Below are 25,312 nucleotides of genomic sequence, written 5' to 3' on the forward strand. Positions count from 1 at the left end.
GGTTTCGTCTCGGTAAGGGTCTCGAAACGATTAGAGATGTTCGGAGTCGCCACCAAGCATTTGTGGGATGCCTGGAACCCGTTCGAAATCCACTTTATACCTCGGTCAAATCGAAGCACAAAGCAGCGTTTGACATAGGTACTAAAGATAAGGAAATCGTCCCTCTTTAGCATCCTATCTCTAGAATGACTCTCGTACGCCCTGGATAAGGTCGTCCACTATCCAAAGTTTCTGAGTAAGAGGTGAAGGTACATATTGGGAAGCCCTTTAATCAGACACCCAATCCCGCCTGCGTTTAGCGGCCTCTACTGATCGACCTTGGTTGGTTGAATGCAAAAGTTGATAAAACGGTATAAATGCATGAATGCGCATCCAATGATTTAAATCTAACATGTGAGAGCTTTCTAAGTCGGTTGATTTAATCCAAGTATCAAGTATAAGATGTCGAGTTGGATTAATGATTGATTTGCATGCAAGACGGAAATTAAACATCCATTTACCGTATTAGGTTTAGGGTGCATAACATGATCCATTTGTCTTAGTAGGGCATTTTGTAAATATGGTTTCGAATAGTCATCTGATCCGTCCTATATCCGGGTTAACCGGAGGCGGGATCGTCCTAGACTAATCTTTGGAAGGAACAGCCACTGCACGGACGGCTATATGAGGCGCGAGCCAGCCGGCGGTGTAAGGGGCCTTCCTCTGGTTTTGAAAATGAGAAATGGTGAGCCTATTTAGGCGCGGGTTAGCCCACGGTTTCTGTGCCGTGTTCTGACCTTTAAGAAAACGTTATAAAACTTATTGAAAATGGGTATTTGAACCCAGTTTGAGTGGAAGGGGTCGTTTAGACCGCATTTGTTGATTTGAAGAACTAGACTCGAATAATCATCATTATTTTGATAATATTCGGTGTCGGGTTCGATTTGACAAACTTGACATGAATAGTTTTGAAAATGATTATGGACTAATTGTCTTGAGTCCATTTGAATGTAATTAGTCGATACTCATCATCGTACCCGGATTAAAATCCGGCATGGTATGTAGAACCAAGGATGATTTTGTGTTGGTGACTAATATGTTTGTTTGAAAATGTAAAGAAATGAAATAAAAGGCTTTAAAATACCTTTTAAATGTCATTAACCAAATATTATCACCGAAACACGGATTTAACCGCCATGGTATGAGGAACTAAGGGTGAAAAATGTTTTATGGTTAAAACAAGTGAAGTAAAACAAACAGGGTTCGAAAATACTTGAAATGGTGAAAACCAATTACATTCATGAAGATGGATTAAAAGGAAATGACGAGAACAAACACGGTTGATCTCTAGTCTGAGCACCCCATTTAGGCGCGGGCCAGTTGGCGACCTAAGGGACTTCTGCCTCACACCAAAAATCAGTTTTGGCTCGTTTATTCCATTCATGTTATGCATGTTTTAGCATGTTATAGTCATGAAACAAATGAAAACATAATAAAAGAGGATTTTTACACCCTCATACTTACATGATTGGTTATGGCGAGTGACCGACGTAAGTGTAACAACTCGTTTGATCAGAAAAAACTCTGTTTAAAACCGTTTTGGTAAGTAAAAAGAGTGTTTTAATGTTAGTGATGGTGTAGTGGATGAGATGGTCGATCAAGTGATTTAATGCACGATGACGGTACCAAACAATGTGTAAGACTCGTGTTTACGATCGGTAGGTCATAAATACGCATCGGGTTGTGACTTAAGAAGTCGAGACGAGAATTTTAAGGGAGAAAAGAGGGGGCGGACACTCGCGTACCTCTCAAATGGGTGGCATTTGAGGGGTATTTATAGGAGAATGAGTGGTTGTGTGAGTTTTGAGCGACGTGGCCACCTGGGCTGCTCAAAGAGGCGCGAGCCACGTCGCGGTTCTTCGAGTTGTGTTGTCACTTTCACAACAAACGCAATCATGATTTGTTCTATCCTAGGTTTTGTAGTCACATGTTTGGTACTTGACCATTCATGAATCCGGGAAAACTTAAGGTAGAAGGTTTGAAATGTTTTGTTTTTGGTGGTTGACTCGGTTTGACTCGTTGTTGAAGTCGGGATTTGAATTTTTGAGTCGGTTTTTGGTCCGGTGTCGGTTTTGACTCTAGTTAGTGTCATTACGAGCCCTTCGTCATGCATTAAACACTCCAGGTATTTTTGTGATGTTTTATTTTCGAAATCGTTTTATGTTTTCCGACGTAAAGTTGTACACAAATTGTCGATCAAACGCCGCGATTCCAAAACATGTTGTAGTCCGATAATCATCGGGTGTTTGTTGGAGTCTCAGCAGATACTGGGTATCTACAGATGTCTATTTGATGGTTACATGTTATTTGATGTTTCACTTGTTGGATTTCAAATGGTTTTAATGTTGGGCTTCACATGATTAAATGTTTGGACTTTAAATGATTAACTTGTTGGATTTCACATGTTTCCATTGTTCGGCTTGACATACTTTATCTGTCGGGCCAATCTTATAGTTTGTATATTGGGCTCATAAATGAGTCACTTGAGTCGGTTCCATTTTGTCCCGTATATTTCACATAACGTAAATTCTTCATTATCACTCTTTATATCTTATTTAACCAGCATGTTAACTTATAAAATGGAATGTTTAGTAATATAACACAAGTATAAGATATTTATTATAAGTAGTTACTTGTAGTGAGTCGTACTCTAGATAATGTCTAGTACTGTTCAGTTGTGAGAGTCTTGATCCTATCGGTTACTAGGGGTGAGCCAGAGGCCCTCTAGTTGCGATATGATTCGTCGGGAGTGATGTTCTCATCCGTACTTATGGTGATTCAGGCCATAAGTATAAATGTGACATTAATCATCCCGTCCCTGAGTCTTGGTCCTATCGGATACTAGGGGTGAGCCAGAGGCCCTCTAGTTGCGATATGATTCGTCGGGAGTGATGTTCCCATCCGTACTTATGGTGAGATGCAAGCCATAAGTATGAATGGGACATTAATAATCCCGTCCCATGTGCTTGTTTGTTGTATTTGGCAATGTTTTAAAGGTAACCGATGAGCCAGATACTAGTTTGTTGTGCCTCGGACATGTTTTAAAGGTAACCTCTGAGTCGGGCACTTGTTTGTTGTATTTGGCCATGTTTTAAAGGTAACCGCTGAGCCAGATACTTTTTTGTTGTGCCTCGGACATGTTTAAGGTAACCTCTGAGTTGGGCACTTGTTTGTTGTATTTGGCCATGTTTTAAAGGTAACCGCTGAGCTAGATACTTGTTTGTTGTGCCTCGGATATGTTTTAAAGGTAACCTTTGAGTCGGGCACTTGTTTGTTGTATTTGGCCATGTTTTAAAGGTAACCGCTGAGCCAGATACTTGTTTGTTGTGCCTCGGACATGTTTTAAAGGTAACCTTTGAGTCGGGCACTTGTTTGTTGTATTTGGCCATGTTTTAAAGGTAACCGCTGAGTCAGATACTTGTTTGTTGTGCCTCGGACATGTTTTAAAGGTAACCTCTGAGTCGGGAACTTGTTTGTTGTATTTGGCCATGTTTTAAAGGTAACCGCTGAGCCAGATACTTGTTTGTTGTACGTCGGACATGTTTTAAAGGTAACCTTTGAGTCGGGTACTTGTTTGTAGTATTTGGACATGTTTTAAAGGTAACCGCTGAGCTAGATACTTTATGTGTTGTGCCTCGGACATGTTTTAAAGGTAACCTCTGAGTCGGGCACTTGTTTGTAGTATTTGGACATGTTTTAAAGGTAACCGTTGAGCCATATACTTTAGAGGTCGTGCCTTGGACATGTTTTAAAGGTAACCGCTGAGCCAAGGTACTTAAGGACTTGTGTCTCGGACATGCTTTAAAGGTAGCCTCTGAGCCGGATGCTTTGCTTATTATGTGATGTTAGTAGTCCCATTTCATGTATTGTATGTTGTTTGGTCTTCAAAGTTGGATGTATCATATGCCTTATCTATGATTTACTGCGCATGTTTCGAATGTTAGTCTCATGTCTGAGTGCTTGCATCAAATAGTTATATTCATGATGTTTTAATATGTTCTTGTTTATCTGTGTTTCGACATTTTGTGGCTGCGAGAACCTTGAGTTACTCCCAACTGACTGTGGCGTTCATGTTTACATGAATGACAGGTGGTGAAGATGCTTACGTGGGGAAGACGTGTGGGCTAGCGAGAACTAAACCCTGGACCTTAGTTTGCTAGTTTAGAAACGCTTTATTTGTTTATTCGTGGGATATCTTTTCCCCGCTTTCTAGACTTGGGTTGTAATAACCTAAGTTTGTCTATTGTTGTAATTGTTTCGTTTCATTAGTGGCACCCGCGTGCTATTCTTTAACTAGTAATTTTTAAAAGTTTTTAAAATATCACAAATTTCCGCTTTAATTTATTAGTTATATTTTCCGCTTTATCGCGGGGTGTCACATATTCATTGGCAATACTTGTAAGCTGATCAACGTATATCGGTAACGGTTGGCCAACTAGGGTTTGACGTTACTGTCGTGAGACGAGGTGAGACGACGGTGTTCAGCTGATCCTTTTCGGTCACACCTAAAGGAACGAGCCCCAATACGAAAGCTAATTAATTGTATGAGATACAATTTAGTTAGTCCCTTGATAAATTGACTAAGAGTTAGTCGATTAATTTAATTTAGAGAGATATCGAGTTGTGAACTCGAGGCGCGGAAATTGTTACTTAATTATGCGATAATTGAATAATAAATTAATTGAGACGGGAATTAATGATTAAACGGTTAATTGTTAAATTAGTACTAATTGACTAATGTGATTAGTATTGGTACGTAAAATATATGTGTAGCTATACACGTTTATTTAAGGAGTGTTTTAGACGAAATTAATCGGGAAGCATTTAAATATAAAACGATGTTTAAATATAAATTACACGTATTTCTAAGACAAATATAAGAACCAAAATGGACCCGTAAATGGGTCATTTGGACCGTGTAAGTGGTAGTGTGATTGTGTATTGTTAGACACAATTATTACTAATGCATGCATTCCATTGGGTGCTCTTCCCATTACACTATTTGTCTAATCTATGCCTAATTCTATTGGGCACAAAACACAACCCACAGCTCTCTCTATTTACTCCCTCAATCCGGCCTCCCCTAGGTGACAACCCCCATTCATTGTTCATTTCTCCACTTACTTTATTTTTGGATGTGGAAAAGAAATAAACTCATCTCTCTAAAATATTAGAAATTATTACTAAGAGTTAGTAACTAAAATTCTATTATTCTCATATTATTACTAAGAGTTAGTAGTGAGATATTCAAGGGTAATTTGTGTACATATCTAGTTAATATTACACATATTATTTGGGTGGTTTGTTCTTGGGTACAACTAGGAAGGAGTTCTTCTATTTTGAAGATTGGATCTTGGATGATCTTGCCATTTTTGTATAGCTCAAGAACAACTAAGATGGTGATCTTAGTTGTTCCCATATTACCATTCTCAATGTAATAAAAAATTGTTTTTCCTCATCTTTTATATTTTTAATGCTCATATATTACATGCATAATGCATAGATCCAAAGATTTCTAAAATAAAGAAATTTTGATAACCTAATTAGAGAGATCTAATTTGGGGTTATGGTCCTACAGTTCGGACTCATAGTTAGGGAACGGAATTTACAGGACAAGTGAGAGTGACCTTATTGAGTATGACTCGGGTATCTTGGGATAACATAGGTTTGAGTTAAGATTTATAGAATGATGAAAGAATAGTGAGGTACCAAGAGTGAAAAGAGAGTGAGGACACAAGTTGATGAAAGTTTCGGAGGGTGTGAGATTTGACTTAAGGAATGGTATGAATCGAATAAATAGTGACAAAGGTTTATGAAACCGGAAAATGAGGGGGAATACTAGAACGAGAGATGAGTTGGAGGTTTTGCAATTTTTGTAATCCAACATTCGATAAGGAATTGTTACAAGTTTTAAGGGAACCCTTGTGAAGAGGTCGCTTTGACGGCCGTGACATACGAAGGATGAGTTTGAATTTTAATAATTGAGATATACGATGGTTGACTTAGTATTACCAAGCTTGGTTTTCGCGGTTATGAGAGTGAAAGTGTGATATGTAAAGCATGTGGGCTCAATTATGTCGTTAAGGTATCCTAATTTCTTGTGTTATGTAGTATGGTCGCTTAAGCTAAGTGTGTATGCATAGAGTGTGAAAGTAGTAGGGTGAAATTTTGGCCTATGAGCAGTAGTATAGATGTTGTTTATAAAGTTGCCTCCCAATCGTCAGGTGGAACACTCACGGTGTACATCGTGACCTTGTTGTGGTGCCTAATTGAGTGATGAAATAAGAAATCTTGGAAACGAGTTTGAAAATGAAAACCTCATGCCCAGGTGATACTCGATCGAGTGCACCATGTACTCGACTGAGTGGCCGCCTACTCGGTCGAGTGGCCTTCTACACTCGACCGAGTGGTCTACTTTGACCCTTGTTTTGTCAATACTCGACCTAATATAGGGTGTGTACCCATATTTTCACAATTTATAATGGTTGGTTGTGTCGGATGAACATGTTGACCCCATATAGATGAGACCTTGTGAATTGTTTGCATTATGTGACTTTTGAGTGAAATTCAAATAAAAGTTGTTAATTGACATGTGTAATTGGATGACAATAATGATGTGATAATCTTGTTTGATGTGTGTTAGTTGACGTGGTTTTGTTTTGTTGTGTAAAAGTAAAATGAAACAAACAAATTATGTGTCGCGTAGTGGTCATTGCATGATAGTAATTGTGGCCTTCCGTACGAGCGGAAGTGTTGATAATGAATGGGAACGGATATGGAAACGCATGTATGATCATGTGGTGGATTTGACGCGGTATATGTGTGGCATGATGTCCGGAAATGGGAATGTTGATCATTGTTGAGTCACATAACGAGAAATTTTGCATTAATTGATTGTTTCCTAGAGTCCGCGTATTGGTGTTTTGATTTGCATACATGTGAAGGCATGAGATTTGACGTGACATAGATATGTAATAATAATCGAGCTATACTCCGTGATAGATACGTATACGTATAACCAACTTGAGTTGGGAGTTAGTTATGGGATTATAGATTGAAACCGTGGGTTGGACCTTGTGCTTTGACGTTTGGGAGGATTCTAGAATAGGATTATAGCAATGGCATAAGACGATATGATATTTGATTACGGAATTGCAATGAGTAAGAGAGAATGTTGAACCCGGAACATAGTCATTTGTGGAAATTTAGTAATGGACGAACGAGGGCACACTTTGAGGTTTGACAATTGAACTTCGGGACGAAGTTCTCTTTTAGGGGGAATGAATGTAATAATTTGGAAATTAAGGAAAGAGTGTTGGGAATCGATGTGGGATTAGTGGATTAGTAGCGTTGGTACTATGGAACTTGATAGGTAGTACTAAGGGTGTTGCGGTAGTGAGAGTCACTTGTGAGGTTGACCTTGTCCATTGAGTGGATGCTACGAGTTTATGGGACGTCTTTCGGGATAGTGTTAGCTTGGCTTTGTGAAAGGAGAGTAAGGATGCTACGATGTGGGATTAGTGGATTAGTAGCGTTGGTACTATGGAACTTGATAGGTAGTACTAAGGGTGTTGCGGTAGTGAGAGTCACTTGTGAGGTTGACCTTATCCATTGAGTGGATGCTACGAGTTTATGGGGCGTCTTTCGGGATAGTGTTAGCTTGGCTTTGTGAAAGGAGAGTAAGGACCGAGATTGTGATGGGATATAGAGTATAGAGTTAGTAGTACCTTGTTCGAGTTGTGTGTGAACTTCGGGGACGAAGTTCTTTTTAAGGAGGGAGGATTGTAATACCTCGTAGTTTCTAAGGCGTTCACTCGACCGAGTAGACCAAGTGGACCGAGTATAACCTATATTAGACTTAGTGGAGTTATGATAATGCCCGTCTGTAGAAGGGTCGTCTTAAAACTGTCATAACTTGAGATCTAGACATGATATTGATGTGATTCCAATTAGAGGTGAAGCTTGTTCTCTTACTATTCCAACGGTAGGTCACACGCCCAAAATGACCAAGAAACGAGTGAGATATGACTGTTTTACGAAACTGGTCATTGCTGAGAACTGCATTGCACTCGACCGAGTGAAGGTCACTCGACCGAGTGAACTCGGCACTCGATCGAGTGAGTGACACTCGACCGAGTGAGTGACACTCGACCGAGTGAGTGCCACTCGACCGAGTGGACTCGCCATTCGATCGAGTGACGCTGAATCAGAACACAGGATAAGGAAATCTTATCCTCATTCATTCTATCTTCTTCCTTATCTCTCCAAACTCGCTCCCTTCTCTTTAAAACCCTCACAAACACCATTTATATGGGATTCAAGCTTGGTTTAAGGGATTTCTCACCTTGCTCTTCATTCCATACACCTTGTAAGTTGAGATCTATCTTTCTCTAACTAGTATGAACCCTAATTTTTGGGGGTTTTTAATAAGGTTGTTTAATTAGTAATTAGTAGGTATATATGGGTAATTAATGGGTAATAATAAGGGGTTTTGTATTATGTTATAGTGTAGGACGATTTGTGATAGTTATTATGTGATATTGTAGGATGAGACGGTCTTATGAGATGGATCTTGTTTATTAATTGGATTGCTTGTGAAGAATGCTAAAAGGTAGGTTTATCCTACTCGGTTTCAATATTTTGTGTGCATACTTGGGTGTTTTCCATCATCATTTTTATGTATGAGTCGATTGGGATAACATGTTGGTATTTGAGGAAGTTTTATCCATGATATGTTGGAATTAAGTTCATGATGAGTCATATAATTGGTGCTGTGTTGCATTTTCCATATATGGCCATTGTTGTGTTATGTTGGAGATCATTGGGGGTGTTACTTGGTTATTGAGGAGACGTAAGACGGTTGGGAGACCGTCTTACGCTTGAGTCGCCTCTTGGAGCTTCCCACTCCAAGAGGGATGTGCATATTAATGGCTTGAGTTACGGAGGGACTCGTGTGGTTGATACACGACGGCTGGCAGGGAATCCAGTTGGCTTCTGGACCCGGTACGTCTGGGCGTATCCCGATACCTGTTTGTGGTTGTTGGTATGTCTGGGCATGTCCCGGCACCAGTGTGGTTGTCGGTATGTCTGGGCGTGTCCCGGTACCGTGGTGGTGGTTGTTTGATAGCATGTCATTCATATCATAGTCATGTTGCATACTCACACACTTTGAGTCGGGTCACACTTTATTTATTTATTGAAACTGACGTTTGTGTGTCTGTATAATTGTCACCTATTTCTGGGGTGTCCTGTGTCGATCCATATGATATTTCCGATCATATGGGGAGCAGGTTAAGTACAGGTTTTGCTTGTTGACGTGATCGGGATTTGGGACGCGCTTTGGACTTGGAGTCGAGTAGTGTAGCGTGGATGACATAGTAATAGACGAGTTGTATTTCATTTATTCATTAGTTTATGTTTATAATAACTAAACTTGTTATTTATTTAATGAAGTTTCTTAATTGTAATTCCGATTTTATTGCCTCGGGAAACCGAGATGGTAACATTTCCTAATTACCTTGGCCGGGTAAGAAGGGGTTGTTACATAGTACTCGTAAGATCTCCTAATATAGGAAACCATAATAATATCTTATTTTATTCTGATTACGGTATATTACGATACGATACCGTAATCTCCTCTAACAATTCTGAAGGGGTGCAGTGCAGACTGTAGAGAATTCACCTGCATCCCCTTTGATTTTTGGAACAAATAAGTTTGAGTGTAGTAAAACATCATCATGTTTAGGGCAATAATAGTTGAAGTTCTATATTAAATTTTTCATTGACACATCAACACACATCTTTAATTATGAAACTTCTTAATTCTTAATTTTCCTCAGTGTTAAAAGTTTTATACTTTCTATATGGTCCCTCTTGTCATCTCATTTTCTTAACATGAAACCGATTTCTTCCTTTAGAAAACGGTTTCATACAAGGAGCTCCTTATTATGTTTATTGGATAAAGAGCTCCTTATAAGATATGAAACTTCATTCTTATTTCTCTTTGTTGCTATTGTCCTTATGTTGTCTTAGTGGTAAAGACTTTTACACCCTTCCTCAAGACCCGGGTTCAACTCTCAATGTTAACAATTTTATAATGTTATTTACAGTATTTTTTTTTTCCACAATTTTGCTGCATCTTAAATTCCGTTGTCTTAGACGTTGTGATTTGTATTAAATGGTGATTAAAAGGTCATCAGTTTACTAAATACTACTGCGTATTTTGTAATTTGAAAACATTTTCGTAGAAAGCATGTCAAATTGAAGAATATACAGACTATATACCTATTAAAAAAATAATTACCTTAGACAAAATAATACTCCATACCGACTATAAAATAGATACGGTTATTATTTTCAGTTACGTTAATTTCGTACCGTAAAAAAATCATAATTTGAGCTTTTGAAAAATATTTATGTTCAAACTCCAATCGCCATAATTAATCTTTGTTCTACAACTACCTTAGGGTCTCGGAATTTGTCGTTTTCTGCATTCCCTAGGTACAAATCCTAGAATCACCCCTGGATGTGTTTTTCTGATCTTTTAGCTGGTGGTGGAGCCCCCCCCCCCCCCTCTTCGGCGGACAAAATTTTCGTAGTTTTTAGTTAAATTTTCCAAAAAAAAATTTCAAGTTTACATTATATAATTACTCATTCGCCCTCCCTAAAAATTTTCACCCCTTAACTTCAAATACTATCCCCGCCACTGCTCTTAGCTAACGCTTGAAACATTGAGCAAACCTAGCCACGGGGTTTCGAGGGGTCCCTTCAATGCTTAATAGTGGCCCCCTCAGCATGATGTCATAAACCGTCATCTACCAAACTTGTTCTAAGCTAACCTGCAGGAACAAACATACAACCCAGCAGCAAAGGCACTCAGGCCATCATATACACAACCACTCTTAGTTAACGCTTGAAACAATGAGCAAACCTAGCCACGGGGTTTCGAGGGGTCCCTCCAATGCTTAACACAGAATATTTACATTTTCGTTCATATAATAATGCAGTGTCTAAGTTGTGTCTTAGTGGTTCTGCACCCAGTTTTCTTTTTGCAGGTCTGATGTTCAATTCTTGTGACAAGCTTTCGGAGTTTTAGTTTTTTCATTATCCCACCTTTTGTCTTGAACATTCATAAATGCTTGGGATTTAAATTTTAATGTAGTTTATTGGGTATTTCTAGTAATCCATTCTCCCAATTTTGTCTCATATAGTTCATAGGCAAGTATAATACAACAAATTAGTTACCCTATTTCCATGGTAATATGGAAGTATGACATTTTTAGATAAATTTTTTGTATTGGTTGTAAATCGTAATTCATTAGTTGTGGTTTTTATTATGCGGTTCCAAACGTCCATTGCAATTATAATGATTATAAGACATAACTCGCCATTTTATTATGCGGTTCGTATGTAATATAAATATAAGTATCATACCAATAGGGTGCTTGTTTTTGGGAACAATCTATAATATAATACAAGGGTAAGAGTCTTCTCATAATACAAAAAGTATTATAGAGTTTTATTTTACGTAATAATGCAATAGTATGCAATATACTCTAGCCCGGTCGCCAAAACTTAAACCCGCTACTACTCAAGACACAAGGTTTGATAATTTTCCACACCCCCAATGAGTAATTCCTAGATACACCACTTATGCTTAAGTCAGAATCTTAATCATTCTAAAAAAAAAAACAAAAAAGAAACAAAAAGTCAGAATCTTACTTCCCACTTGGGCACTTGGCAACTAGGTTGCACGAAAACGGACACGGACACGGACACGACACGGACACGGGATACGGCGCTCCCAAAATTTAAGGACACGAATGCGGCGAAGAAAAATCAATATACATATTGAATTAAAGGGAATTTAAAGCCCTATATAATCAATCTCCAAATTTTGATCCCTTACAAAGCCACATGACAAATCAAACATTAATATCTTACCCATTCAAAATTAAATATGACCTTACAAAGTTCTAAATTACAACCCAAACTTAAATATTCATTGAAGTCTTATAAAAGTAAATAAAGCACACACAAAGTATCTACACATACTCGACACAAAATCTAACTTTAGACTGACAATATTCATCTAAAATTGTAGACGGGTCAAATATTTAACCACTTACATAATAAAATAAATAACAAGTAAGATAGTGGGTGTTACTATTCGTGCAAAAATGAAATTATTTATCCCGTTTATATCTTGAGACAGATATATCCGTCTATAATGAAACTAATTGCATACTCTATGTGTCGCCGTGTCCAACGTACTAATAAGCCAACAACATTGTGCCCCAACCATTTGGCCATCTAACAACACGGGATACTTAATGTATGTAGGGAATAATTTTTTTTGTTAACTAGACTAAACCAAGACGACAAATGGCTGATTTTTCCCCAAATATGATAGAACTTATTTTCATTTTAAAGCCATCAATTTCCTCAACACCCATCATTTTCGAATAGCAATTTATCCCAGCAAGAACCATCTATAACAATCTCAACCATATACCATTGATCTAATTAGCACAAACAACTCGTGATTCAATTTTGGTAACAAACTAATGTAATTAGAACAAACCCTAGATTCAATTTGGGGAAAACAAGAAAACAAATCATGCAGCGGAGAGGGAGAAGTCGGCAGTGAGGCAGAGGACGGCGATTTCAGCATCGAGGTGGAGGATGACGGTCGTCGGTGTGGTCCACGTGTCACCTTGTCGGAGGAGTTGGTCGCCGTAGTGGTCGAACGGAAGGGAGATTTGATACAATTGAATGTTGTGAATCCAAATTGGTATGAATAGTTCTAATTAGCCGTGTCCACCATGACACAGGCCGTGTCCGTCCTCTCTTGGCCGTGTCCAAGACGTATTGAAAATTTAAAAAACCGAAGACACGGTTCAACGCGTGTCGGACACGTTTTTAGGCGTGCCCCCCGCGTGTCCGTGTCCGACACGGGGACGCTAGAAATCAGGCGTGTCCGTGCAACCTAGCTTGGCAATACATAGACGAAATTTGCCATATTTTTTTTACCAACCTTCCCTTCTTTGATTAAAAAAAAATCAAGTTTGAAAAGTGAAAAAAGAAACTAGAAACTAAAAAGTACTCTCTCTGTCCCGATCAATTTTATCCTTTGATTTTGTCACAAAGACCAAAGAAATAGGAGGGGTCAATTACTAAATGACAAGTGGACCAAATTGAGTATGAACGATCAAATTGCTCATCAAATTCATTCTTAAAATAGAATGGATAACAATTAATGAGATACACATTAAATGGAAAAGGACAACAAATGCCGGGACAGAGGGAGTAATGTACTTCCTCCATTTCATTCAATTCTATACAATTGTTTTATATACTTATATCAATGCTCGTTTTCTTTTGTTCATATCTGTAGTTACATATTAATAAATCTAGTATGAATCTCGTGCATGCATGCACGGTATATATAGATAATTTAATTTATAAAAATATTATTTATAGATTTTAAATTAACACATAATTAATTTTTCATATTTTAATATGAGAATAAAAAATGAAATGGAAAATTAATCAAAAGAATTGAGTAGAGTTATGAAATATGTATTTTAATGAAACTTTTTTTTTACTTCGAATACTCTGTAACTAAATTCCAATTTATAAATTTTCTCAAATAGTTTTAATGGATATTATTTTCACAAAATTAATAATATCACTCCATACTAATTAAGTACATGTTAAGTTTTTTTTATAGGAAACTAATAATATCAATTTATAGGTTTTTCATATATAAATTTTTAGATTTATATACCAATTTTTTTTAGTGTACTTAAATGAATATAATTTAGTTCAAAAAATATTATAGTGAATAAAATATTATATGATAATTAAATGATAAACTATTTAATAAAAAAAAACTTTGTTTCCTTATTTAAACATATTCCTTTTGAAGGGCAAATATTTGAGAATTTTTATTATCTTATTATATAGGAAGATTATAAAACTTTGATATTTACAATGTACTCACTGGGACAATTTAAACAAGATCTAACATGACTATCTTTTATTCTATTAGAAGTTGTATCGAAAATTCTCCCCACTGATAAAGCAAATGTATACAATTGAATGAAGTGAAGGAAGTATATAACTTACTAAAATACCAGGTGGTATTATTTCATTTTCCTCAACTAAATACATTTGGCATTTCTTATTTTGACAATAAGACAATAAGACTAAGACTTTCATAAAAGGGTTTTATATAACATGACCATTGAATTTAAAACGTAAATCACAATAAGAAGAAACCAAGTTAACAAAAATTAACACCAAAGGTGAAAGCATGATCCAAAGCATCAACCCGAACCCCAAGGTAAATTATCAGTTATTTTGACAATAATACTAAGACTTTCATAAAAGGGTTTTATATTAGAATCGTGAAGCCGAAATTAAAGGGTCGTTTGGTTTATTGCATAGAAATAGAATGGAATGGAATTGAATGAGAAATCATAATAATATGGAATTCTAATTTCATTCCTTTAAAAACTTATTTGATTCATTTTAATAATAAGCATGAAGGAATAAAGTTGAAATGCAAGGGGAATAGGTGGATTTGGAAATCCAAGGAAATTGGAGTGAAGTTAGAATTCATTGGATATCTAACTTCATTCCAAAATCATCCACTCAAAAACTTGAATGGACTCAATTCATACTCAATTCATTCCATTCCCTTCCATTCTAAAGTAGTCGACTAAACGACCCCTAAATACATTTGAGGTTCGTACGTACATGAGTAACATGACAGCATGACTGACCATTGAATTTACGTAAAGTACAATAAGAAACCAATTAACCAGGCTAACAACAAAGATTAACCCCAAAGGTGAAAGCATGATCCAAAGCATCAACAACCCCATCAAAACTACTAAACTTAGAACTAACCACATCAACCCAAACCCCAAGCCTCTCAGCCCCAGCCGCGGTAACCGGTCCATGAGCCGCAACAATAAGCCCGTCCCATCTCATCCTAAACTCCTCCCAACCCAACCCATACTCCTTCAAACTCTTCAACAAACCCTCAACCTCCGCTGTACTCGTAAACACAAGCCCGTCAACCCGACCCATCTCCAACACCGGCCCAACACACCCAGGCCCAGCCCACTTAGTCTCATACGCATCAACCCGAACCGCAACCCACCCCGCATTCCGTAAATCATCCAAGAATTCCGGCACAACATTAGGCTCCTGGACGCCCGACACGAGTGGGACCGGGCAGAGAACCTTCCGGCCTAACCCGGGTCCGAGGGAGTGGACTATCCCGGCCGGGGTTGACCGGGGAGGGACGAGGATTGTGACCCGGGTCGGATCGGAGGAGAGGCGGGAGATGAAGTGAGGGGTGAGGAGGTGGGCGTCGTTGCCGAGTGCGGCGACGGTGAGTGGGGAGGAGGAGGAGGAGGAAAGGGGTGGGTAAGAAGGGAGGGCGGAGGAGAAGGAGGTGATGCCGGTGCGAGAAGTGAACGCGATTGCAGAGTAGTCGGAGAGATGGTGGGTGAGGTGTTGGAGGAGAGAGGTGTGGGTAGTTTTGGTTGGGGAGACGGTGATGGTGGGACATGAGAGCGGATTCCAGTTGCGGTCGAGGATTAAGGGTGTGAGTCGGGTGGCGTAGTTTTCGGGGGTGGTGAAGGCGATTGTTCGGGTTGGGTATGGGTTTGGTGGTGGTGGTGGTATGAGATTGGCGTTCATGGCTGTGGTTGCTCTGGGAGATAGCTTCAGTTTCATTTTTTTTTTTTTTTTTGTGCTGTTCCTCAGATGTCTGTCAGCAGTCCGCACATTCAAAGGTGATTGCTGTAAGGTATAAGGGCATTAGCAATAGAGGTTTGTCAATAAGTTTGTAAGATGATGTGTTAATTATTTTAGAGGTTTGTCAACAAATCTTCTATTGGTGGATTGGTGGACATGAGCATACAGGTTTGTGGAGAGAGAATGTGAGAGGAGAAAAAGTATACTGGCCATGTGATAAACCTTGAAGAGCTTTAATTATTATTGTTGAGATGAAGTTTGTAGGTAAATGAGATGAGGTTTGTAAGTAAATGAATTTGTATACTCCCTTCATTCAACTCCACTTTGCAAGTTTCCCTTTTGCGCACTATTCACAAGCGGACATTCAATTTCAATTTTCTTTCGATACACAAGTGAAAATATATTCATGTGGGATCTTGTTTGATTCGTCTTTAAGAGTACATTAAAAATATCTAACTTTTATAATTTTTGCAAATACGCAGCTATTGATATTTATCGCGTAAAAGCTGTGTTGGCAAACGTGATAAAACAAACTTGCAAAGTGGAGTTGAATGGAGGAAGTACTAACTTATGTGGTATGAAAATAAACCTATTAGAGTTTCATCTATTGCTAATCCCCTAACTTACAAACGGGTTAATTAGGTCGGATTTGGTTTTGCAAGAATTCGGCCCCGAGTTATTTTGGATTTTGGTCATTTTCTTGTGGTTTGTTCTCAACTTATTTGGGGCGATAATAAATATTTGAGTCAGGGTAAATAGGATTGTGTCATTCGGGGGTCAGTTTTGCAGTGTCATTGTGTGGCTTACCTAAGTTATGAGGATTTTCTTAAATAACAGTAATAAATTGAATGGCACAAGACTCGAGTCTACGAAGACTTAAACCGCCACTGTGAAATGTCACACCTCACCAGTCACCACTTTGCTCATACATCTATACAACACGTATCAACAATGCTTACATCCACCTCGTATATATAATAAGTATATAGTAAAATGAAAACACACAAAAAAAATAAAAAATAAAAAAGTAAGCATGGAAGGTAAGCAAGAAAGAAGGGAAGAAGAAGTAAAAGAAGAAGAAAATGGAAGTAAAGATAAGGAAGAAGAAGGAAAGGAGGAGAAGCATGGAGTGCCATTAATGGCGTTAAACCATGTGTCGCGGTTGTGTAGGTCGGTCAAGGAGTCAATCGAGTTTTACACTAAAGTAGTTGGTTTTGTTGTGATTGAAAGGCCACCTGCTTTTCAAAGTTTTGATGGTGCTTGGCTTTTTAATTACGGTATTGGTATTCATTTGGTTCAATCTAAGGATCAACATCGTTTACCTGACGATAAGGACGTTTTGGATCCTATGGATAATCACATCTCTTTTCAGTGCGAGGACATGGAGGCAATGGAAAGGCGGCTTAAGGATTTCAACATCAAATACAAGAAGAGAACAGTCGAGGATAAAGATAAGAAAAGCACCATTGATCAGTTATTCTTCAACGATCCAGACGGGTTCATGCTCGAGATTTGCAACTGTGAGAACTTAAAGCTTGTTCCACTTGGTTCCCTTGGCAAAATTCAGCTCCCATTTGACCGTCACAACCCCCCTCTTGAGCTACCTAACGATGTTCATCACTCCTGATGCTTCATATTTCCGCCGAGCTCATTTTAGTCAGGAACCAGAAACGGGTTTAAAATGGTTTTCATCTTACTTTTTTTTTTTATCTTCAGTGTATTAGTTTTGCTGGATGCTGTAATGTTGCTATACACTGGTTTATTTGCCCCTATTTAATGTAATTGCTCTTTCCAACAACAACAAAAAAAAAAAAAAAAAAACAGTCCATTCTCATTTCTCAGTTACATTAAACAGATTAGTGTGTACATAAAAGTATAAAACTATCCTCTAGAAACACAATTCACGCCTGTGATGCTCGGACTCGGATACGAGAATCCGATACGGGTACAGATGCGAGTGTCGGATCCTTGAAATCTCAAAAACAAGGACTCGCATTCTCAAAAACAAGGATTCGGATGCGAGGATCCAAATTTAAATTTGAATTCGGCTAATTTTTATTTTTTCCTGAAAAAACTGATTATTAGTTAAAAAATCAAAGAAAATAAAGGAAAAGTAGTTTTTTCATGTTTAACATGAATCAAGACTTTATTACAGCATTAATTTCATTTTAAGATCACCCCTGATATAGGGCTGAACGGAGGGTAAGAACAAAACACTCTCACCTCGAAGGATCCAATTTCTCATAGAAGGATCCGTCAAGGGATCCATGTCCGGATCCTATCAACTGGATCTACAGGGTCAGGTGAAGAGTCCGAGCATCACAGATTCACGCAGTTATCGGTTAAGCTAGTTCGCACAAGACCTAAGACCTAAATCTTGCGGAGTAAAAGACAATAAAACTCTGAATGATGTTCAAACATGATTGATGAGCTAGTTTCCACGATTTAGTGAATTGTGAATAATGTGCAAATATAAACAACTAACAAGGGCACCTTGGAACTGTGGAGGAGTTGTCACCCTGAAAGCTTGATAGTACAAGAGATGCATTGAATTTTGAAGTTCTCATCGAACTAGCGGTCTTGCAGCAGGACCTAAAGGCAGACCAGTCGGGCATCAGGAACTCAACTTCAATTGCTGAACACGTAGTAATAAGTTAGTATCAGATATCAGTACATGACAAATGTCGATAACTTGGCTGTTTAGGTCGTTCGGTGGTGATATTCTGCGACCTAATCACCCATCATCCAAATTGCGCGTATGGCTCCCTTGGATCTTTTACATCACCACCAACATCCAAAATGATTTGGGGTCCGCTGACATAAATCATCTTTTAGAAAAGAAAAAAATTATTCCACGTGCTTGGAATCTATGTTCACGGAAGGGAACATATCGAAAAACAGTAATGGAAATAAGGCATTTGCCACTAGCCTGATTAGTAAAAAACTCCAAGAAATGAAAAGTTCACTCTTGTGGTACTAAAAAGTGGATACTGGATACAGCGATAGATCTTTACTATAAGATAAATAATTAAGTTGATGAATGATTGTATATTCAATTATAAGAAAGTACATGAGTTTATATAGCTGTACATTAGTCAAAAGGAAAACCTAGGTTACTATAAACTAGGAGAAAGTTAAGCTAACTAACTAACAAAAAGATATACACTAGCTAGCAAATAGGAAGACTTAGTTTATGTAAGATAAGACCAACAATTAAGGAGTTGGTTATTATGTATCTTTGACATTCCCGCTCAAGATGGACGGTCTTTGACGGAGTCCAATCTTGCTAGATAATTCAAGGAAGCGCGGTTTATGGAGCGGTTTAGTTAACGTGTCTGCTAACTGATCGGTGCCATTGATATGTTATACCCGAATGGAGCCTTGTTGAACCTGTTCTTTGACGAAATGAAACGAGAGCGCAGGGTGCTTCATTCTAGAATGGAATACAGGGTTCGCTGAATAGTTCGTGGCACTCAAATTGTCACAATAAATCGTTGGAGCTTGAAGTTGAGTTAACCCGAGCTCTTGAAGAAGCGAGTGCAGCCAAAGCAATTCGGAGCTAGTGTTAGCTATAGCACGAAATTCCGCCTCCGTTGAGGATAAAGAGAGAGCCCGTTGTTTCTTCGAAGACCATGAAATAAGATTTCGACCCAAGTAGACTAGGTAACCGGATGTAGACACAAAATCATTAGGATCGCCTCCCCAATCCGCGTCACAAAACGCATGAAGACCGAGAGGGGAGGACTTCGTAAATTGGATGCCGAGGTGAAGCGTTCCCTTAAGATAACGGAGTAGCCTTTTGAGAGCAGACCAGTGAGACGAGGTCGGGTGAGTGAGGAATTGAGCTAGCTTGTTGACGGGGAACGCAATGTCGGGTCGAGTGAGCGAGAGATATTGAAGACTACCAACGAGGGCACGGTAGTCAGTCTCATTCTCGATGGGTTGTGAGGGTTCTTTAATTAGTGGTGGGTGGGATAACATAGGGGTAGAGGCAGGTTTGCATTCTTGCATATTGTATTTATGTAGGAGGTCGGATAAATACTTGGTCTGATTTAAATGTAAGCCGTGTTTGGTTGGTGTAACTTCAATGCCCAAAAAGTAAGACAGTGGTCCTAAATCCTTAAGGGAAAATTTGGACGAAATTTTTGTAATAAAGGTTTTAATGTGAGATATGTTTGGTCCAGTGACGATAATATCGTCGACATAGACGAGTACAAATAGGCGAATGGTATGGGTGTTGTAGATAAATAAAGACGAGTCTGAAAGTGAGTTTTTAAAACCAAAATGAATGAGGTAGTTTTTAAGTTCAGTATACCATGCCCTTGGAGCTTGTTTGAGACCGTAGATGGCCTTGTTGAGCTTGCAGATATGATCGGGTTTGTCGGAATTCACAAAACCAGGAGGTTGTATCATGAAGACCGTGTCAGTAAGATTCCCTTGAAGAAACGCATTGTTGATATCAATTTGATGTAGGTGCCAACCATTCGTTACAGCGAGGGTAAGAATGAGATGTATTGTGGTCGGTTTGATGACGGGACTAAAGGTCTCCGAATAGTCGATGCCGGGTCGTTGATGGAACCCTTTAGCGACTAAGCGAGCTTTGTGTTGTTTTAGACTGCCATCGGGATTATACTTAATTCGAAATACCCATTTACATCCAACAACATTAGGAGCATGAGTACGTGGTACGAGGGTCCATGTTTGGTTACGGAGAAGGGCATCATGTTCATCAAGCATAGCAGCGCGCCATTTAGGGTCGATGAGAGCTTGTTTGGTTGTAGTGGGAGTAACATGAGAGCTGGGTAGGGTGGCGGTCTTAGCATACTTGGGATTGGGTTTGATAATGTTGTTGCTTAGGCGGGTTGTGGCACGGGCAGGAGGTGGTGGAGGAGGCGGTGGTGGAGGGGATGGGCTGGCGGCAGAGGACGTGGTGGATAGAGGCGAGGTTGTAAGAGTGGGGGTGTGGGTGTTGTCCGTGGATGGCGTACTGGTTGGGGAGGCAGGAGTGGCAGGAGAGGAAGGAGGGGAGGTGGTGGCAGGAGAAGAGAGCGGTGGAGATCGTAGGGAGGCAGGAGGGGATTGAGGGGTGGTCACGGATGGTAGGGTGTCAAGAATAGGGATGGTAAGGTCACACCATTGAGAGGGAGAAAGAGAGGATGAGGCGGGTTGTTTGACAAGGTTCGGATATGGAAATTCAGTTTCGACAAACCGTACATGTCGAGAAGTGTAGAGTTTCGTAGTGGAAGGATCAAAGCACAAATATGCACTTTGGGTGGTGGAGTAACCAACAAAGACACAGGGGGTGGATTTCGGGTCAAGTTTGTGATTCGTGTAGGGTCGGAGCCATGGGTAACAAAGATATCCGAATGAGTGGAGTTTCTGATAATTAGGTTGTTGTTGAAAAAGGAGTTTGTAAGGGGTGTCATTGTGGATAGTGAGCGATGGTAAACGATTAATTAGGTATGTCGCAGTGGAAAACGCATAAGGCCAAAAGGTCATGGGCAGCCGAGCATGGGTAAGTAGAGCAAGCCCAGTTTCAACAATATGTCGGTGTCGGCGCTCCGCAAACCCATTGTGCTCGGGGGTGTGGGGTGGAGAGATTAAGTGTGTGACTCCATCGTCAAGGAGAGAAGGGTTTAATTTTTTGTATTCACCGCCATTATCAGAGTAAAATTGGCGAATGGGTTTGTTAAAAAAAATTTCAATGATAGCCTTAAATCGATGGAAGGTAGTGAATGTATCGGACTTTTTCTTTAATGGGTAGAGCCAAAAGTAATGGGTCAAAACGTAATATTTGTAATAATAGGTGAAGTCCAACAAAAATAATGTAATATTTGTATGAGTCAAGGGACATAATAGGTGAAGTCCAAACGTCGGAGAAAATAAGGTCGAGAGGGGCGTGCGATACGAGTGAAGAGACGGAAAAAGGAAGTTTGTGGCTTTTATTAATTAAGCATGCATTACAGTGCGAAAAATGGGAAATGCGGAAATTAAATTGTGAGCTTAATAATTTTAAAACAGCAATTGAAGGGTGTCCTAGACGATGGTGCCACAAGATGCTCGAAGGGTTGACAGCTACATGGGCTCGGGGTCGAGAGGTTGGAGGAGTCCATTGGTATGAGCCGTCGGTGAAGCGGCCATGGAGGAGAACACGGCCTGTTTTAAGGTCCTTGAAACAAAAAGAAGAGTGTGAGAAGCAGGCGAAAGCATTATTATCTTTGCAAAATTGAGATACGGAAAGTAAAAGACGAGAAATCGAAGGAACTACGAGAACATTAGTAAAATGAAGAGTGTCAGAGAGAGTTGAGAGAGAGAATGAACCATGGTGTGTAATAGGGAGAGTGGAGCCGTCCCCAATGACTAAGTCGTCGGGTCCATCATAGGCTGTGTGAAGTGCAAGAGTGTCGAGATCATTGGTTATATGGTGAGAGGCCCCACTATCAATGAGATAGGAGGTAGAGGGTTGGTTCGAAGTAGTAGCAGTGTGGGCATAAGGGTGAGTTTGTTTTTGCGGTGGTGGTGGAAAAACGACAGTGGGATAATCGTGTTTGAAGTCGGGGCAATCCCTAATGACATGACCTACATCCCTACAATATTGACACTTACCTTTAAAGGGTTTAGGTTGGGAGTCGGGTGTGGTAGGGCTACGGGTTTGGGTCTGGTGATGGGTGTGGGTGCGGTTTTGATGGTAGTTATTGGGTGGGTTGGAGTGGTGATAATAGCGGGGTTGGGTTTGGGTGTAGGTGCGAGTTGCAGTGTGGGCCGATGGGGTAAAGGAGGTGGTGGAGGGTTTGTGTTTTACAGTGAGTTCATGTTGAATCAATTTCTCATGAAATTGTTCAAACGAAATGGGAACGTCACGTGCTCGGACCGTATCAATGACGGACTTGTATAACTCGGGGTCAAGGCCGCTTATAATTTGGGAAGTGATGTCCTCAGGATCCATTGGTTTCCCGAGTTGGGCGAGTTGGGTGGTACATGCTTTGATAGCAAGCATGTATTCGGAAACAGTTTGGTCACCAAGGGTTATGTTACGGAGTCGATCCTTAAGTTGAAGGATATGACCGCGTGACGGGTTGGCGTAAGTGGTTGCAAGGGTTGTCCAAGCCTCGTGGGATGTGGTAGCATCTAGCAAAAGAGACGAGACTGACTCATCGAGGGTGCCAGCGATGGCACCGAGGATGAGTTGATCTTGTCGGAACCAAGTATTGTAGGCGGGGTTGGGTACAGGGTCAGGGTTTGGTTTGGCATCGGTGGGGGTTGGGGTCACGGTTTCAGGTGGTGGTGGAAGGGTACCATCAAGGTATGGGAAGAGGCCGTAGCCTTTGAGAAGACGGGTTATTTGGTAGCTCCACGAGCGGTAGGTGGTAGCCGTGAGTTTGGTGCAGTGAGGAAACGAGATCGATAGGAGTGGTTTGGTGGGTTCGTCATTGTTCGGGATGAAGTTGTTGTTGGTTGCCATGGATAAGTCGAAGAAAGAAGGGTGATGGCAGTTTGTGTTTGAGTCGATATTAGGATCGATAAAGAACCTGATACCATATAAGATAAATAATTAAGTTGATGAATGATTGTATATTCAATTATAAGAAAGTACATGAGTTTATATAGCTGTACATTAGTCAAAAGGAAAACCTAGTGTTCCGAGTGTAATTCCAGAGCAGATTTGTTACCACGTAAGCTTGTAGAATGATGGCTTTGCTTGACTCTCCCTTTCGGCCTCTCCTGAAACAATGAACAAACTGAGGGCTCGGCTTGGTACCGAGCGTACTCACTCCGACGCTCAAGTCAGTAAACTTAAGAGGGATTAAGTTGTGTGTTCCTTGGCACAAAGGATATTGTAGAGAGATAAGGAAGTTTATACCAGATTAGTAGGTTTCATTGATTATTTTCGGATCCTTTCCTCAATGAGGGTTGAGGAGTATTTATAGGCTTTCACCTTTTGTCACGTAGTGGCCAAGTGGCCAAGTGGCAGAGCAGGTGGAAAGACTGTTCTACCCTCGGCCGAGGGACCCATGGCAGGCCGGCGGGCCCTGTTGACTCCATGCCGAGGGGTCTTGGATGTGAGTACGCGGATGTGTGTCCCGGCTGGCTAGTCGCATGGCCGAGACCCAAGGGACAGGCCGACAGGCTGCGTCGGCTAGGCTGTCCAAGGTGTTGACTTGCTTTGGATATCTTTGACCTTGCTCAGTATGTTGACTCGGTCAGCGGGTGCAGAATATGCCCCATCAATTTGCCCCCAGCGTAGTCTATGCCGTGGTATGAACCTTCGATGAGTGTTGAGCGTATTCTGCGCAAGTAAAAAGTTCTGCCCCGGCTTCTTCTTCCTCGGCTTGGTTCTGCTCAGGCCGTACCGTATCCCCCCTCCACATGGATGTGTAAAGGGCATCAAATGTGGAAAAGAAAATGGCGCTGGCCGAGACCGAGGTTGTGAGTGCCGTTGCTTTTGATTGCCCCCAGCCGGTGCTGCCAAGCTCGGTTGAACAGCTGGCCGTTTGGCAAATAGATACCAAGGGTTGTTTTGAAGAAGATACGTCGATTGGCATTCTGTCAAGGAGCGTGTTGAAGAAGTTTTGTAACTGTTTGTCGATTGACATTCCATGGCTGCATGCTTGACACGTGGCTCGGCGTTGATTGGTTGACGTTTCATGGGCTTTGCTCTGATTGGTCGGATTGAGTGGGCTTTGCTCTATAAATAGGGCAGTTACCCCCTCATTTTGGCCTTCTAAATTTTATTTCTCAAAAATTTCCTCTTGTTTCGTTTTTCTTTCGCAGAGTTCCTTTCTCTTTCTAATTTCTCGAAGCGTTTACTCGGTGTAACACTTCCTTCCAAGGTAATCAAACAAATTCTTCAATCTTTTTTCTTGTTAAATATTCATTGTCATGTCTTCTGCTGATGCCGGACCTAGTAATCCTGCGCCGGGGGGTTCCCCGTCGCGCCCTGATGAAGAGGAGGCACTAGCCGCCATCCCGATAAGGTCCGGGGGCCCTAGGTCTCCTTCTCCTGAGGTTGATGATCGGTATTTGGATGGTTTCTCGGATGATGATGATGATGTTGATGACGGTGATGATGATGGTGATGATGAGGAAAGGACTCATTCCGACGAGGAGAGGCCGCATCTCCTGGATCACGGCGACGCCTGTAAGATCGGCCCTGATCGTGCTTGGACCAACAAGTTTGCCAGTTGTTCTGGTCCTGACTTTTTCGAACATCATTTCTCCTTCGGCAGGGAGTATAGGATTGTTATTCCTAAAGAGGGTCAGGCCGTCTGTTGCCCTCCCCCGGGTTGTATCGGCGTATATATGGGACACCTGGAGTATGGGCTCCGGTTTACTCTAAATGCATACGTTGCTGCCATAATTAAAGCAATGAACGTCGCTGTGGCACAGCTGCATCCGTTGGCCATTAGGACGATTGTTGGCTTTGTGTGGCTTGTAGGTTAATATCCGTATACTACCCTTTAATTGTAGGACTATAACGCAAATTTCATATGTAATTTAT

General features: G+C 40.3%; 2 protein-coding genes across 2 annotated transcripts in view; one reads left to right on the forward strand and one right to left on the reverse strand.

Moving 5' to 3' along the window:
- The first annotated feature begins 15,873 nt into the window (after positions 1-15,873).
- On the forward strand, positions 15,874-17,639 carry LOC141623291 (glyoxylase I 4). The gene has a single exon (XM_074439382.1). The coding sequence runs from the start codon at positions 16,847-16,849 to the stop codon at positions 17,438-17,440; it is 594 nt and encodes a 197-aa protein (XP_074295483.1). The 5' UTR covers positions 15,874-16,846; the 3' UTR covers positions 17,441-17,639.
- Positions 17,640-18,220: 581 nt separating this feature from the next.
- The window catches only part of LOC141623290 (pentatricopeptide repeat-containing protein At4g39620, chloroplastic-like), a 33,824-nt gene continuing 26,732 nt past the window's right edge, over positions 18,221-25,312 (reverse strand). Inside the window, exon 3 of the transcript XR_012533286.1 lies at positions 18,221-18,448. The gene's annotated coding sequence lies outside the window, so the exon portion shown is untranslated. The remainder of the gene's footprint in view (positions 18,449-25,312) is intronic.

Source organism: Silene latifolia, chromosome X (assembly GCF_048544455.1).
Source record: "Silene latifolia isolate original U9 population chromosome X, ASM4854445v1, whole genome shotgun sequence".
Lineage (NCBI taxonomy): Eukaryota > Viridiplantae > Streptophyta > Magnoliopsida > Caryophyllales > Caryophyllaceae > Silene > Silene latifolia.

What these genes read in the sequence shown, in the direction of transcription:
- LOC141623291 (XM_074439382.1), top strand. Translation starts at nt 16,847, where the DNA reads ATGGAAGGTAAGCAAGAAAGAAGGGAAGAAGAAGTAAAAGAAGAAGAA.